Raw genomic sequence first — 14,692 nt, 5'->3', positions numbered from 1 at the left:
AGAATTTTGGGGTTTGTCCGTAACAGTGTGAACAGCATATGGCTGGTGGGCGAGCAAAATGGAGAAGTTGCCATTGGCTTCAGTGTGAGTTTTAATCAACCCGCTACTCAACCCCTAAATTGGATATCTGCATGTCTTGAAAACTTCAGTCCTCTCATAAAAGACTTAAGAAGACATTTAAAGTGTTCAATTCCTTTTTTTTTCCTGTACAGATCATTTGTTTTTAAATGTTTTAATATCACTTTGTGGGCTGTCAGGAGAAATGACCTACATATACTCTACATATACATATTTATACATAGGACTGGGAGGTCCACTGTTATGCATTTTCAGTAGTTTGTTCTATCCATGAGTTTTCTGCTCCTAATGAGGCTCTAGGGTCCATTTATTTAGTAATATATCATTAGGAATATTTATTAGATTTTATACTACCTGTCTTAAGCTTAATTAAGCTTTTTTAAGCTTAATTATTTTGCTTAATTGTTTTGTGCAACATAGTGTTTTGTTTTCAACAAATATAATTTTATGCGCCTCTCCCCCTTTTTTTTTTGCTTAGTTTGCAATGGGCCCCAAAATTGGATTGAATGCACTTTTGAGCTCTATGCATCTACAGAGTGACGATGTAGAAAAGAAGATGAGCCTGATAACAGCTGTAACAGTGGACCAAGGTAGAAACCAACTGCAGTTACAATCATCACTCAATCAGTTACTACTTCTTCCGTTCGTGCCAGGTTTTACTTATTTATTTTGTGAATATGAAATGTTTCATGTTCTTGCAGAGCTTGTGGTGTGTGGAGATGTAAGGGGCAACATGTGGTTCAATCAGCCTCCAGATCTTTCATCATGGAGCAGCAGAAGACCTGTAAGAAATGTTGAACTCTACAGCACAAATGTGTGGTCTGTGGGTACAAAACACATTTCAAAACACAACAAACCACAACATTTCAGCAACACACAAAGTATTTCAGATAACATGAGAACACATTTTGCAAAACAAACCGCATTTCAGTAAACAAAATATTTTGAATTAAAGAAAACAACCTTGCTCGACCAAAATCAATCAGGATTTGCGTCAGTATAAGGAAGCAGACCCTTCCTCGCATCCATGGGAACCAGGCTCATAGATGTTACACTTTTCCCACTAGCACTGCTATTTAGGGACTTTATGAAGCTTTAAAATGTTTTCAGGTGAGAAAATAACCTTGTAGCTGTTGAGAATGTGGTCATTTTATCCAAATAATATCTATTTGGAAATTGTGGAGGTTTTTGTTGACGTGAGGACCCACATGCTGGCAGAGATCACCTAGCTGTCTGCCAAATTGAAACTCCCAAAGACGTATCAGCTGACTGCACTTAAATACATCTACAGCTCAGAGTTAAAGTGGCAAAATAATATCAATTAACTGCTAAACCAATGTTTTTAGGGTAGAAGAACAAACTGATGCTGTCTGTAGTGTAGCTTATTTACTGTAAACCTCCTGCTTTGTTTAATTTCCCTTAATATAGGTCTATTTATGCATTATGATTGATTGATTTATTATGGTGAAAGCCATTCTGCAAACGTCATAAGCACATCGAAGTCAACAGAATGTAATGTCCAAAAAAATGTGTATTCCTTTCAGAAAAACGAACAGCAATATATGTCTTAACTCCAACACCCGATTTTCCTTTCAAAAGAAATGATACTGTAACATATTTCAAGACAACAGTAGCTCAAAAGAGGCTGCTGTCTGTCATAACAGAACTCCGGCTGGAGCTTCTGAAATGGCCTGGTCATCTCCACCCATTATGCGAGTCTCACATTAATAAAATCTCTAAGCAATATTCCAAATTGGCTTATATAGGATAAAATGATAACATATTCAACATCTACATGGTTATTTTTGTTTACCTGAAAACATCTCAAAGCTTTACAAAGTCCTAAAAAACCATTGAGGGTTTAGTACCTTAAACTGGATCCACTCCAGTCAGGGGTGAGCAGTGTTGTCCCTATTTTTCCTGAAATGTTGTCCTGTTTTGTGAAATGTTGTTTCCTAAAATATAGTTTTGTGAAATATCCTGAAATTTTTTCACTCTTGTTTTGTCTCTATGGGCCACCGACAAACAGGATGAGTATATTTTTATTTAAGGGACAAATACAAAGGACAAATTCAAAACAATGATACATTTTGCTTTTACTCTGAGGTAGGGCTGTACTTTCTGGTGTTTCCAATGATGATGATGATGCTTTATCCTCAGGCTCACAGTGACAGGATCAGTGTGCTGAAACTGACTGACAGCACCATAATCTCAGCCTCCCATGACAGAACAGTGAAGCTGTGGGACAGAAACACCAAGAAACAGGTGCACTGTAATATTAAAGTTATTATGTTGATAATCAAATCTTACTGAGTATTGATCTTTTACATTTTTCTAACTGACCCAGCTAAATGTTAACTATCATAACTTCCAGAGTAACATTAGCTTACCTGCCATTTGTAGGTCATTAACTGAGAATGTACAGAAAGATTAAGACAAATATTGTCTTTACAATTTCTTTTCAAAGGTCCAAACATTCACGAATCTAACAGTTTTTTAAGGCCTTGGTTGTTGTCCCACAAAAAAAGGAGAGACAGCATTTTCATAACATAAGTTAATCTTTGCTGATATTAGTTCCCTCTAAATGTCCTATTTACACCCATTTCAGTAATGACATAAAACAAGTGTAAACCTGTTTTACACTTTTATTTCTTCTATATGTTTACTGAGATGCTTTCATTGCCTTCAAGTTGTTCGGTTCTGTCTGTCTTTCATTAACGGTTTCTTTTTACACTTTCTGCCCCACCTTTCTCCGCTCTCTCTCTCTCTCTCTCTCTCTCTCTCTCTCTCTCTCCCCCCTCCCCTATTAGATTGGTATGTTTGTATGTGCAGGTCCTGTTCTAGTTCTGGAGGTCAATCCTGAAAAACCCACTAAAATGGTTTGTGCTGATGGACAGGGAAAACTCTACTTTCTCTCCTGGAAGGAATAATCCTCTAGGTCTTGCACAGGAAATTTGTGATTTAGGAAAATCACTTAATTGCTATACTAACCAAAGATTCTCATAAATGTTTTGCTTCTTTTTCACTTCTTTGAGTATGCATTAAACAAAAATCTACTCCTGCTGTGCAACAAGGACAATAGAGTAAAGTTGTAAAGCTTTGCTCACGTCATATTTAGATGCGCTTTTAATTTAAATCAAAAAAATGACATGCTTTAAAAAATCATTTATAGTTTTGTGTGAGATGAACTTATCATTGGGTTTTTTATTTAAAAGATATGATGGAATGAAAATGTGAATGTGGGACATGACATCACTTGAATTGTGAAAATGGGTTTAGGAAAAAATATGAGCGTTACATTGGCATTTAATTATGTGCAGTTGAGACTTTGTTGCTTGGTTTCATGTTTTAAAAAGACTAAATGACAAAATGTGGATCTGTTTAATTGTCAGACATCAATGGCCTACGTGTACAGTGTCAATTCATCATATAACATCTTCTATTGTACTTCCATTACATTTCACGATGAAACAGGCTACTACACTTGCTACATTCACTTATCTGACAGCTGGGGCAATTTGCTTTTAAAACTAGAATTTTAAATTAGAAAACAGCTTATACAAAACTTCTCAGATGGTTGAATTTCAGTTACTATCCATTCCCTGTGGATCCTGATGTAAAATTATCCATATTTAACAAAACGTAAATACAAGAGACTTTTGAAAAACACTAACACTAGCGCCTCACAACCCCTCCTATTTAATCACGAACTAAATTGGATATCCCAGGAAATTTATTTCAGCCTTATTATATTTACAAAAAAATTATTAAAATTATTATTATTATGTTTAAAAGAAAATAAGCAATGTCCACCCCCCCAAAAAAGAACACATTCATTGAACATTATAATCCTCAATTCAATAAATAGGAATGGTAAATAGGAAAGTAATATGTCATGTATATACACCTTTTTTGATATTACACTATTTTTAGATGGTAGTATTTTTTTTTTCTTAAATGTGAACAAAGATTCCTTTGAATCTCCCTTATGTCTCGAGGCTTAACAATGACCGAAGCCTTAATAACATTAATTTCAAACCCTAAAAAAAAGATCCTCTCAATAATAACATAAGGACCGATGGCTTTGGTAACTTATCTGACCAGTTTTTATCGCGGTTTGCTGTTTTATTAGATTAGTTGTCATGCTTGTTTTCAATTTTGACATGACAGAGTGGTTGATGGACCATGGACAAATGTGTCATGTCTTATATGATTACACTCTCTCAAATGGCCTGACATGACAGAAGCATAATTTTTGGAACATAATCGGCATTAAAAAAAAAAAACTTTCTGGTGAAGCTGAGGACAAACACCATAAACGTGGTATACCCAGTTTTTGGTAGGACTCTATGGTTGGGATTCCACTCTGGTCTGTATCACCAACCACAATTCACTGGGTCATTTTTCTTCAATTTTGAATCAGGTGGCATTATCACCGCAGTCAGCAAACATTTTAACTTTAGAATAAAAAGCGGTTGTGTTCTGCCCGTGGAGTAAAGCTTAAATAACAGGTAAAATTCAAGGCCAAAACCTAAATCAGTCATTTAGACTTAAGCCTGTTTATGGTTTAGACAATCGGTCTCACAGAAAACATCTGGGTAGGAAACACCTGCTAATCATACTGTGATTGTGAATAATTTTGCTCATCTACATTTTGTGGAATTTAATACTAACGGTGATACGTTGTGTGTTGTTCTATACGTCTATATATATATAAATGAAATATGAAATGAAAGAAATAAGTCTAGAAACGGCCTGGAAGTAAGGAAGACGTGAGACAGGGAAAGAAATTTGGTATTTGTATTAAAATCCTAACCAGTCAGCTTGGTTCCAGGTGAGTTAGTGAAGTGAGTCAAATGTGGTAAGAGATAGACGGGCCCACTTTTTTTTTTTTTTTTAGATTCAGTGTTATAATAATTTATACTTTCCACGTGGAGAGCAGCTGTAACAAGGCAACACAATTTCCCTATGGGATCAATAAAGTTTTCTCAATTTTGAAAAATAGAGAAATATTTTCTTATTATTTGGAGGCACACTTATATCTGCTATTACGGTAAAATGCATAAAATACTGACCAATCAGAGTTCACACATGAGAAGCTGAGCTGGAGCTGTATAAGGAAATAAACTAAATCAGAAGCCACACTTGGCTTTGCAAGGTTTTACAAGCTGATGCTAATGCTATAGTATATTAAAATGTAACATGCACCAGAAGACTTGATCACCAAGTCAGCTGCCTGTGAAGTTTAAATTGTGGGTTTTGTGGTGAGTTTTCTAAATCCCATGCAGGTAGCTCAAAGCTAACCAGTAGAAAATGTCTCGTTATCCAATGATAATGTCTCATTTGAGATTAGTTCAGTTGTGGCAGTTAAATCTATGGGCTGTTTTGACTTTAAATCATTCATGTGACTCTTTCTCAAAGTTAAACAGCTTATTTACACCAGCTTTATCACATTTACATTTATCTCAATATTCTTGACACAAAGAAAAGTCTAGCAGTACACAGTAACTTTAGCTAACTGACCGTTATTTATCTTCAGTTTATTTTTTACTTGATCTACAAAATGTAACAAATAATTAAAAAAAATAAAAGACACTCAAACACCATCTTCAGGTTTTCTGTCGTACACATCAAATTCCAAAAGACATTTCATTGACAGTAACAGCATCCTGTCCTATCCTAATATTTGTGAATTTAGGAAGCATTTGGCACATTTGATTTGAAAATGATCACAATCAATAGCTAATTTCAATGGTTTTCAATGTCTAGTATTTATTCTCACAACAATTGGAGCTACGTATCTGGTTTGCAGCCAAGCCCAATGTTCATGTTTGGTTCTCGTGCCCTGCCAGCAGCATTTGACAAGCACTCGACTCAGTTACACGGCTGTATTCGATATTTCCTATGGTTCATGGGTTTTAAATGTTTTCAATTCTTTTGATATACAGTGGCCTCCCTTGTTTCTGTGAAAACTCTGTGAGGCCTGTTTGACCATTTTCTGACCATTTGTAGACTTTGCTCCTGTTTTATGGATGCTATCAATTGAACAACACGCCCTTTACAATAGCACAGTGCTTGTTCAAACAGTTGAAGGAGAGCCGCTGAGCTGCTGATCTTTATTGCTGTTATAGATTGTGAAATTTGGAACATTTGACTGAGAGGAGAGGCTTTAACCCTTTGATGTGTTTTTCTACAGAGATGAGGGCTCTCTATGCAGCACGCTGACATGGCCCAGGGAGAGCAGCAACACCAGCAGCGGCAGGACATGTGTTGGAGACGTTTTTCTTCCAGCTGCACTCCTCCAAATCTGGATAATAGATTTTTAAGTCAGACCTCTACGCTAATGACCCAGCCCCCCTCTCCACTTATACAACTTGCAGTGCAGCCTTCCTCCTCCTCTTCTCTCCAGCCCACTAGCCTGTCTTCCACCTCATCCTCCCTTCTTTCCACCACTTCATCACATTCTCTCACTTCACCCCTCCTCTCTACCCAAAACAAGCTCCTAAAACAAAATCCACCACATCTCTGTTTTTCCTGGACTTCTTCTATCCCGAAAGATTCTCTGCTTTCCACTTCCCTGGCCAGCAGTGCTCTGCATGGTCACCATGCTCGTTCTCCTTCATTCCTCCATCATGGGCTGAGTGGAGAACAGAAGAGGGACGATGGAGGAGACAAAAGCAGAGAGGAAATGTCTGAACTGATGCAGTCCTCTTTTGAAGACACAAGTGTGGTGCATGAAATATTCTTTATTTTCGGTCTTTAATCATTTGTTGTGTCTAACCTGAGCTACTGATACATTACTTAAAATGTTTGACAGACTAAATTCTTTGTCATCTCATAGCTGTATTCTGGGGAAGAGGACGTTTTGTCTGAAGAGGAGAGAAAGGTGGAAGATGCTGGTTCAACTATCGAATTACCTGTGCTGGAAACAGCATCTGCCAACCATGAACGACAACCAACTATGATTGTCAGACAGGAGGAATTTGCTAAGTTTGATAATGCGAAGGAAAAGATTGAAGAGAAGCTGAAGGATAAAAAGGTAGCAGAGGCAACAACAGTTTATCTCTATCAGAGCTAACAAAATATTCGAGTTTGCATGTTTTGTGTCTAGGTTCAGGCGACTCCACTTAGTTTTGAACAAATACTTGTTTGTGTTTCCCTTCAGTATCTCCTGCTGAATGCAGTGTGTTGCTCCCTGGTCAATAAGATCACAGTTCCAGGCCAGCAGGACTGGGACTCGGAGAACAGTCTTTGGACCAGGATCACAAACCTAGCAAAAGACATTTCTGTCTCTGACCCAGAGTTTCTTCTCAAGGTGTGTATTCATGTCTGAAAATAAAAGTATGTCTCCATGTTGATCAGGGCTAAGTCTAATACAGACATCAGTTTCCAGGTGCTGTAAGGTTTCAAATTATAATTTGGTTTAGTTAAGTTCAACACCAGAAGACATGAGTTCACTTTGATTTTAGTTTTTGACTTTTAGTTTTAGACTTTTGACCTTGGGTTGTAAACATTTGTAGCCTTTTAATTTGCAGCACAAGTTCCATTTTCCTATGCAAATTGTGGCCAACCTCTTTTAAAACCATGGAATGTTATTATAGCATCTTTATGCAAGATTTTCGTGGACTCTACTTTCACATCAGATATACTAACACAGCTAAATTAAACTGGTATAGTAGGGAATGTAAAGAAGCAAAGAAGCCAAAAGGTATACAAGAATATTTACCCTGTGTTTGTTCTTTTCCCCTGTGCAGGTGGCAATTTATGCTCGACAGGAGTTGGATGCTTGTATCACAGCAAACTTCTTATTGGCTCTGGCTGCCAGTCAGCCCGCCACCAAGCCTCATGTCCGCAGATACTATTGTGCTGCTGTCCAGCTGCCTTCTGATTGGCTGGAAGTAGCCAGAATCTATAGCACAGTAAGTCTCAATAAGCATCTGCTGTAGGGTGTAATGTCAACGTCCCTTTTCTGTGCCAACACTATGATTGTCTGTTTCCAGTGCTTTAGCTGCTCCCTGCCAACGTGCCTGAAGAAGGCAATGGCTGACAAGTTCAAACAGTTCAGCGAGCATCAACTGGCAAAATATAACACACGAAAACAGCAGTGTGAATACAGTCGCAAAAGCAAGGTACAGAAGATTTTAATTTGGTCTTTTTGGTCTTTATATTAACAATACGTACTGCTTTATGCATAACAGAGGTTTTGCCGTCATTAGGGTGATGTTTGTGGCTGTTTCCTTTGTACAATGCAATGAATCTGTCAGGATTGTGGTCTGGTCCATAGACAACGTTTATGATCACCTTTTTCTTCAAAATTGTATTTACAAAATAGAATTTCACTTTAATACAAAAGTGTTAACAAATCCAGTAACCATAGATGCAGAGTATGACATTACAGTCAATAATTCACAATATTTTCAACTAAATGCATTTTTTATTATAACCCATCATTAAATAAAACAGTTGAATATAGATTCCTCAATATGTGTAAACAAATTCTTTATTATTTTAACCTAAATATTCTGGCTTTTTTTTAAAATAAATTTTATTACATCACTTTGAAAAACAAATCTAACATTGCAGTTTACAGATATTTATGGATCAACTATATAATCCATTAGATTTTACATAAATGACATCAAGTGTAATAACTAAAATGAAAAGTATCTTTATGGTGGATGATGATGATTTGTAAAGGTTTGTATATAGTATCTACGGTGATGGTATCCGTCACCAAAAATGTGTAAAAAATAAATCCTGTACTGTATATAGGGTAAAAGTACAAAAGATTTGTGTATTGTGTTGGATTTTAAATTAAATCCCTCGCGTGTGCATTTTCAAACTAGGAAATCAGAAAGTTAAAATAACCCTACACCCCTGTTACTAACAGACAATAAACAATTCTCAGTATTACTGATAACACTCACAATTGAAACACACAAAAACTGCCCTGGATGAAAAAAGATAAAAAACGTTTTGTGCTTCTGTGCTTTCTTTTTTAGTACTTTTTAAGTACTGTCAATTAAGCTTTAGTAAATACATAATCTAATAAGACGTTTATACTCTTTGCATATTCTCTTTGATTTCTAGAAACCAAATAAACAGCAGCTGAAACAGTGGGCAGACTTGATCAGAGCAGATGACTCTGTCGTAAAGAATTTTGTAAGTCTTTGTACTTTTCCATTTTTATACGTACTTTAATGTAGTAGAGCTAATTATAGTTTATATCTATCCCTGCTGTGATTGTTAGTCTTAAGATTGAATTTTAAGATGTAATTTTTAAGAAACAAACTGCTGGGAAAATTGGTTTACATACGTCTTCAGATGCAGATAAAAGACGGCAACGTTGGGGTGGATGAAAAGAGTGATTTCACTATGAAGAAGATGATTAAGAGACTCCATATTAAAGAACCGGCCGAACATGTCATGGCCATTCTGGGACAAAAGTAAGATACACAGGGACACACAGGGAGAAGTACATTTACTGAACACGTTATTAATTACACCTGTGCAATCAAATGCCATCCAATACAGCAGCTCTGCCATGTATTCTATTTTAAAAGTCATGTTTTAAACAGAAAGGTGATAATTTATGTGTTTATCATTGAGGTCATAGTGGATGGTGGAGTCATAGTTCATTATATTAGGGGTGATTTTAATGTTTTGGCCCGACTATTTAAAATGAATGTAATTTGACGCAATACAATGTCTTTCTAGGAACTGGAAATACTTTCTTTTCCATCTATCTAATAAAAAGTCTTACACAGGTCTTACATTACTCAAATTTTAAAGAAAAGAATTTACACAATAAGAACTGTACTTTTTATTACTGTTAACATTTAGTCAGCATTTAGTTCTTTAGCCAGTAGAAATGTAGATTAACAGACAAAGGAATAGAGATGCTAGAAAAATAGGCCTGGTTATACACCTGTTATCTGTGGGTCGACTGTGGCACAGGAAGGTAGAGCGATCGTCCAACAATCCTGCAGTTGTTGGTTCGATCCACCGGCTCCTCTGATCACATGTCAAAGTCTCCTTGAGCAAGACACTGAACCCGAAGTTAGTTGCTCCCGGTGAGTGTTGGCCAGCTGCATAGCAGCTCCCCCATCGGTGTATGAGTGTGTGTGATTGTGAGTGCTAATGGGTGAATGAGGAGCAGTGTAAAGCTTTTTTTTCCAAAGGGTAGAAAATATAAGTGCAAACTATTTACCCTTCATCTTTGCTATTGTGCAGTGTTTGGCTTTATCCAATGGTTGCGTTGTGGTTGGGTTTATTGCAGGTATCCTGCTGATCTGACAGCATTCAACCACAGTGGAATGAAGGGTGTGTGGGACAAGGAGAGAGCTGGGCAGAGAATGATGCTCAAAGAACCAGAAACGTGGGAACACCTGCTCAGCCGAAAGGGCAACAATGCTGCCACCTGGGAGAAGATCATAGGTCTGATTCAAACAAAAACACGAGACAGTTGTAACAATTGTTTCTACAGTGACAGCATAACTACATGACATGCTTCCAACGATGGAATAGGTTCATCACAGTGCTTCCACAGGGATGATGGCGGCTGAGCACCACTTCTGCTGTTTGTGAGGTTGTTTAGTCAAATGACGTTCAGGTTGATGAAGTTACCGCTGCACACCCGCAGATGTCTCACTAAAAGTTACAGTCTTGTGGACATTTAATGTGTTCTACATGTACTAGTACATGTGAAATGATTAGACTGAAACTGGCACTGCTCAGTTGCCCCCTTCTCCCTGACTCAGTGAGCGAGACATAAAGCATTATTTTCTGATGCTTTCTCTGCGATTACATTCTAAAGCCCAAATAAACATGAACACACCTTCACCACCTTCGCCTGTTCTGCTGGTGTGTGTAGCCCACTGTCAGGACACACAGACCTGAAACTGGATTCATGTAGCATTATTGTTCACAATGCAGAAAGTTCAGATCATCACATGCTTTGCAGTATCCTAACACCAACCACTATTGCAGCTGGTGGATCAACACAGCATTTCAACAGGCTTCTGAGAAGGTGGTTTACGAGTGGTAACAAGGCGACTCTGAATCCTCATTGAATACATAATCGCATATGGTTTATGTCTTTGTACAGACAATGAATGTCTTCCTTTCATGGCCATGCTGAGGAACCTGAGGAACATAATATCTATGGGCATTAGTGAGACTCATCACAACAAGATCCTCAGCAGATTGGCCAACAAGGTAAGATTAGTTATTTACTACTTTAAAAAAAAATACAAATTTATATACTAATGATTTTATTTTTTTAAGTAGTCACATTTGTAATATTAACTCTTGAACCAGGGTGCATCAAGTACTTGACCTCTGATTTTGATGTGCTCACAGAAAGAAGTTATAGAGAGCCGGCAGTTTCCCTTCACATTCCTTATGGCCTATAAAGTCATCATGGAGCTTCAAACTTTGAGTGAGATACATGTACAGTACTTGGCAAAGTATTTGACCTAAAAGGAAGGTGATAATGGTTTCATAAAGTAATGACCTGAGTAAGTTCATAAGTGCCTTTTAAAACTCCATTGAGTAGCTTGGACAAGACCAACAGCTTTATAAAAGAACATAAAGCTGACTTGGTCGTAGAAGGTAATAATATAAAATGCATACATAAAAACCAATCAGGGGAAAACTAAACAGAAAAGGGGACCAGAAATAACTGAGGATAAGTAAAGGATTATCAAAATAGAGCACAGACAAAAGAACACATGCAAACCAGTTAAAACAGTTACTTAAAAGTGGGCACTAACTTACCAGGTCATATACAAAAGTGCATGTCCCAGGGAAGACTAGGAACAGGTGTAAAGTGAAGTGTGTGAATATCCAAAACAAATGTAGAATTCTAATAAGAGTAAACTAACTGTGCATATGGAGCTAAATGAGGAACACAACTACCAAAGCTTAGACCAAAAGGTGCAGGCAAACAGAGTCCAAATAACAAGAGTCAGCAGTCTAAGTAAGACGGCAACCAGAAGGCAGGGTGTTCAGTCAGGGAGAAAATACAAGGATCTGGGAGGGAACTATGGGGAGAGCTGGGTCTAAATAGGCAGGGGGCCAGGCCTATGTAGAGATATCACGAAAATAAAGCAATCTAATTGAGATTACTCTTTGTCTTTCAGCCTCGACATCACAACAAGCACTTCCCACTGTTAAAGATATCCTGAAGGGCATCCTGAAAAAGATTCCCAAGAGCAGACGCTTCAGTCGTGTGTTCTGGGAAAAGACCAAGCCGAGGAGGATAAGGGCGACGCTGGGGGTCCCGTTTATCTATCGGTTGTACAAAATGAAGAAGGCCCAGATGCTAAAGGCCGAGTATGAAAATGTTGCTGATGCTGGTTTTTCACTTTTATTTCTTAAATTTGATCGGACTTTAGGTTTTCTGAAGTGTTTGAAATCTCAGACGTTTAAGTCCTCTTTAATACCAGAGAGTATGCAGTGCAAAGATGGGGGTCAGTTGGTAGATAAATATATCTGGGCAAGACTCTAAACCCCTCAAACTGCCCAATTCCAGCCACTTACTTTACAGAAGCTAGTGCACCCAGAGCCCTGCTCAGAGAAATGTAAAGATGACCTACAATAATTTTATGAAGTATTTGATGATTGATTGGCATGTACCTTGCTAGAAACCACCACCTTGCCAAATATTAAACATGAAGGTGGAAGCATGCTGATATGAGCCAAAAGGTATAGGCATTATAGACATGGCATTTATGGACATCACTCTGAATGCAAACCAAAATACTGTCAATAACAATTGGCTCAAGAAGGCTCCTTTGTCTCAAGAAGTGGATTTTAAAGCAGAACAACAAAACCCATCAAGCAAAGTGCAGCAGATATCTGTGAATAACACAACATCTCTGCAGATTTGAGCAACACACGAAATCAATCAATGATGTTGATCAATGGAATATTAATAATAATAGGTATATGTACTTGTGTTGCAATTGGTTTGTAGCGTGGATCATCGTTATAGTTTAACTAGTCCAACATTTCATTTTTTCCAAATGTATTGGGTTTGTTCTTGTTTGTCTTGTCTGATTGTATATGGTACATGACATTTTGTCAATAATGTGACCCTGCGCATAGCAGTATCTTGGTAATACCGTGTAAATATTAGTTTGAACATGTCTAGAGCTATGCAAAGATCATCTGCCTTTGGGGCACTTGACTGTTCAAGTGCTCACTATGTCAGAGCATTTGTATGAAGTGACATATGAAGTCATATTTTTAGTTTGAAAGTCATACAGTAGGAGTCATTAAAGGATTGCAAAGACAGTACAAACCTGCTGATGTACGATCATTTCGAACAATACACTAGACAAAGTGACTTCAGCTTGGATTACCAGAAAACATGTTCCATCCTGTAATGTAATTGTTACTCTATCTGTGCAACCAGTAGGCGGCTGTACACGGTTGATCTACTGGATCGTTACCGCAAAGCTCTGGAGACCGCTGTGCAGATCTCCTGTGATTACAACGTGCCACCCCTCCCTGGACGAACCATTATCGTGTTCTACAGGATCAAGATGCCCTTGGACCCGAAACCAAAGTTTTACCTTCCGCCAGACCAAACAACGCAGGGAAATAATCAGGAAGACAAGGAAGAAAAAAGGCAAAAGAGAAGAGGGTGGACAAAAAAAGAGGAGGAGGATGTAAGATTCTGTTTTCTTTTGATTTGCGATAACACTTATATGGCGTATAGTGTATCTGAACGAATGATCATAACTAAGCTAACCTCTCCCTTTATATTTCTTCAGACGATGAAGTTACCCGTTTTGCTCTCTCTGATGATTGGCAGCAGTGCTGAAGATTGTCACATGTTTTTGCACAATTGGAAACGTATGGAAGAAATCAAGTTGACATCTGATGTCCTTTTGGAAAATGTCAGAAGTGTCATGAAGCGAGTAAAGGTCTGGAGTTTTTTCTATCCTGTAGTATTGTATCCGTGTTTTGTTTACAAGTTATTGTTTTGTTTTCATCTTTATTTCTGAGCTCCATGCTTTGAAAGAAGTTTGAATGCTTTTCTTTCACAGGTGCATATACAGAAGAAGAAGTATTCATATGTGGATCACAGCAAAACCTTCTTCAGACTATTGACCGAGAAAAACAAGGTTAGTTTATTTTTATATGCTGTATGTACAGTTGAGTGAAATAGTGGAAATTACTCTCTTGCTCCCAAACATGTCAAAGGGATCTAGAGTGGAGTGGAAAAAGTTTGCATCCGCTTACACTGAAATGGTAAAAAGATAGAAACAAATGGCATTTCAGCACATCAACAATATGTTCAGCTAGTACAAATGTTCCTTCATCGACAGAATAAACAAAAATGGCCGAGGAGTGTTTAAAAAGTGAAATTATGAAAGTTATATCAGTGCAAAAGTTTGCATCCCCTTTGGTTTGGTGGCAGCAGGCGTGTAAATAAATGCACTTTAAAGTGGGGTAGTCCTCCAGGGTCAGTTTGCTTTCACATCTCCACAGTGAAAACATAGTCTGCACAACTCTGGAACGCTAGGGAGAAAAAAGCACTTTTAGACATAAGGCAGATGCTTAGAGTATACAGTACTAAGGATTATGTGATTAAGAACCAAAT

The 14,692-nt window shown here is 37.6% G+C and overlaps 2 protein-coding genes across 6 annotated transcripts in view; both read left to right on the top strand.

Moving 5' to 3' along the window:
* The window catches only part of LOC137098237 (telomerase protein component 1-like), a 31,305-nt gene extending 30,443 nt beyond the window's left edge, over positions 1 to 862 (top strand). The window contains exons 50-51 of the mRNA XM_067474265.1: positions 557 to 668; positions 780 to 862. Coding sequence (XP_067330366.1) covers positions 557 to 584 — 28 coding nt within the window. The 3' untranslated portion in view covers positions 585 to 668; positions 780 to 862. The remainder of the gene's footprint in view (positions 1 to 556; positions 669 to 779) is intronic.
* Positions 863 to 3,007: 2,145 nt separating this feature from the next.
* LOC137098236 (telomerase protein component 1-like) overlaps positions 3,008 to 14,692 on the top strand; it is a 32,956-nt gene continuing 21,271 nt past the window's right edge. For 3 of the 5 annotated variants that reach the window (XM_067474264.1, XM_067474263.1, XM_067474260.1), the window contains exons 1-15: positions 3,008 to 5,342; positions 6,275 to 6,808; positions 6,920 to 7,117; positions 7,244 to 7,393; positions 7,833 to 7,997; positions 8,079 to 8,207; positions 9,169 to 9,240; positions 9,403 to 9,524; positions 10,358 to 10,515; positions 11,186 to 11,295; positions 11,440 to 11,518; positions 12,222 to 12,414; positions 13,499 to 13,754; positions 13,860 to 14,012; positions 14,136 to 14,213. In XM_067474264.1, the coding sequence (XP_067330365.1) occupies positions 6,290 to 6,808; positions 6,920 to 7,117; positions 7,244 to 7,393; positions 7,833 to 7,997; positions 8,079 to 8,207; positions 9,169 to 9,240; positions 9,403 to 9,524; positions 10,358 to 10,515; positions 11,186 to 11,295; positions 11,440 to 11,518; positions 12,222 to 12,414; positions 13,499 to 13,754; positions 13,860 to 14,012; positions 14,136 to 14,213 (2,382 nt within the window). In that variant the 5' untranslated portion in view covers positions 3,008 to 5,342; positions 6,275 to 6,289. The remainder of the gene's footprint in view (positions 5,343 to 6,274; positions 6,809 to 6,919; positions 7,118 to 7,243; positions 7,394 to 7,832; positions 7,998 to 8,078; positions 8,208 to 9,168; positions 9,241 to 9,402; positions 9,525 to 10,357; positions 10,516 to 11,185; positions 11,296 to 11,439; positions 11,519 to 12,221; positions 12,415 to 13,498; positions 13,755 to 13,859; positions 14,013 to 14,135; positions 14,214 to 14,692) is intronic. The other 2 variants (XM_067474261.1, XM_067474262.1) reach the window with 2 other exon arrangements.

Source organism: Channa argus, chromosome 14 (genome assembly GCF_033026475.1).
Source record: "Channa argus isolate prfri chromosome 14, Channa argus male v1.0, whole genome shotgun sequence".
In the NCBI taxonomy this organism is placed as follows: Eukaryota; Metazoa; Chordata; class Actinopteri; order Anabantiformes; family Channidae; genus Channa; species Channa argus.
This window is presented reverse-complemented; position numbering and strand designations above follow the sequence as displayed.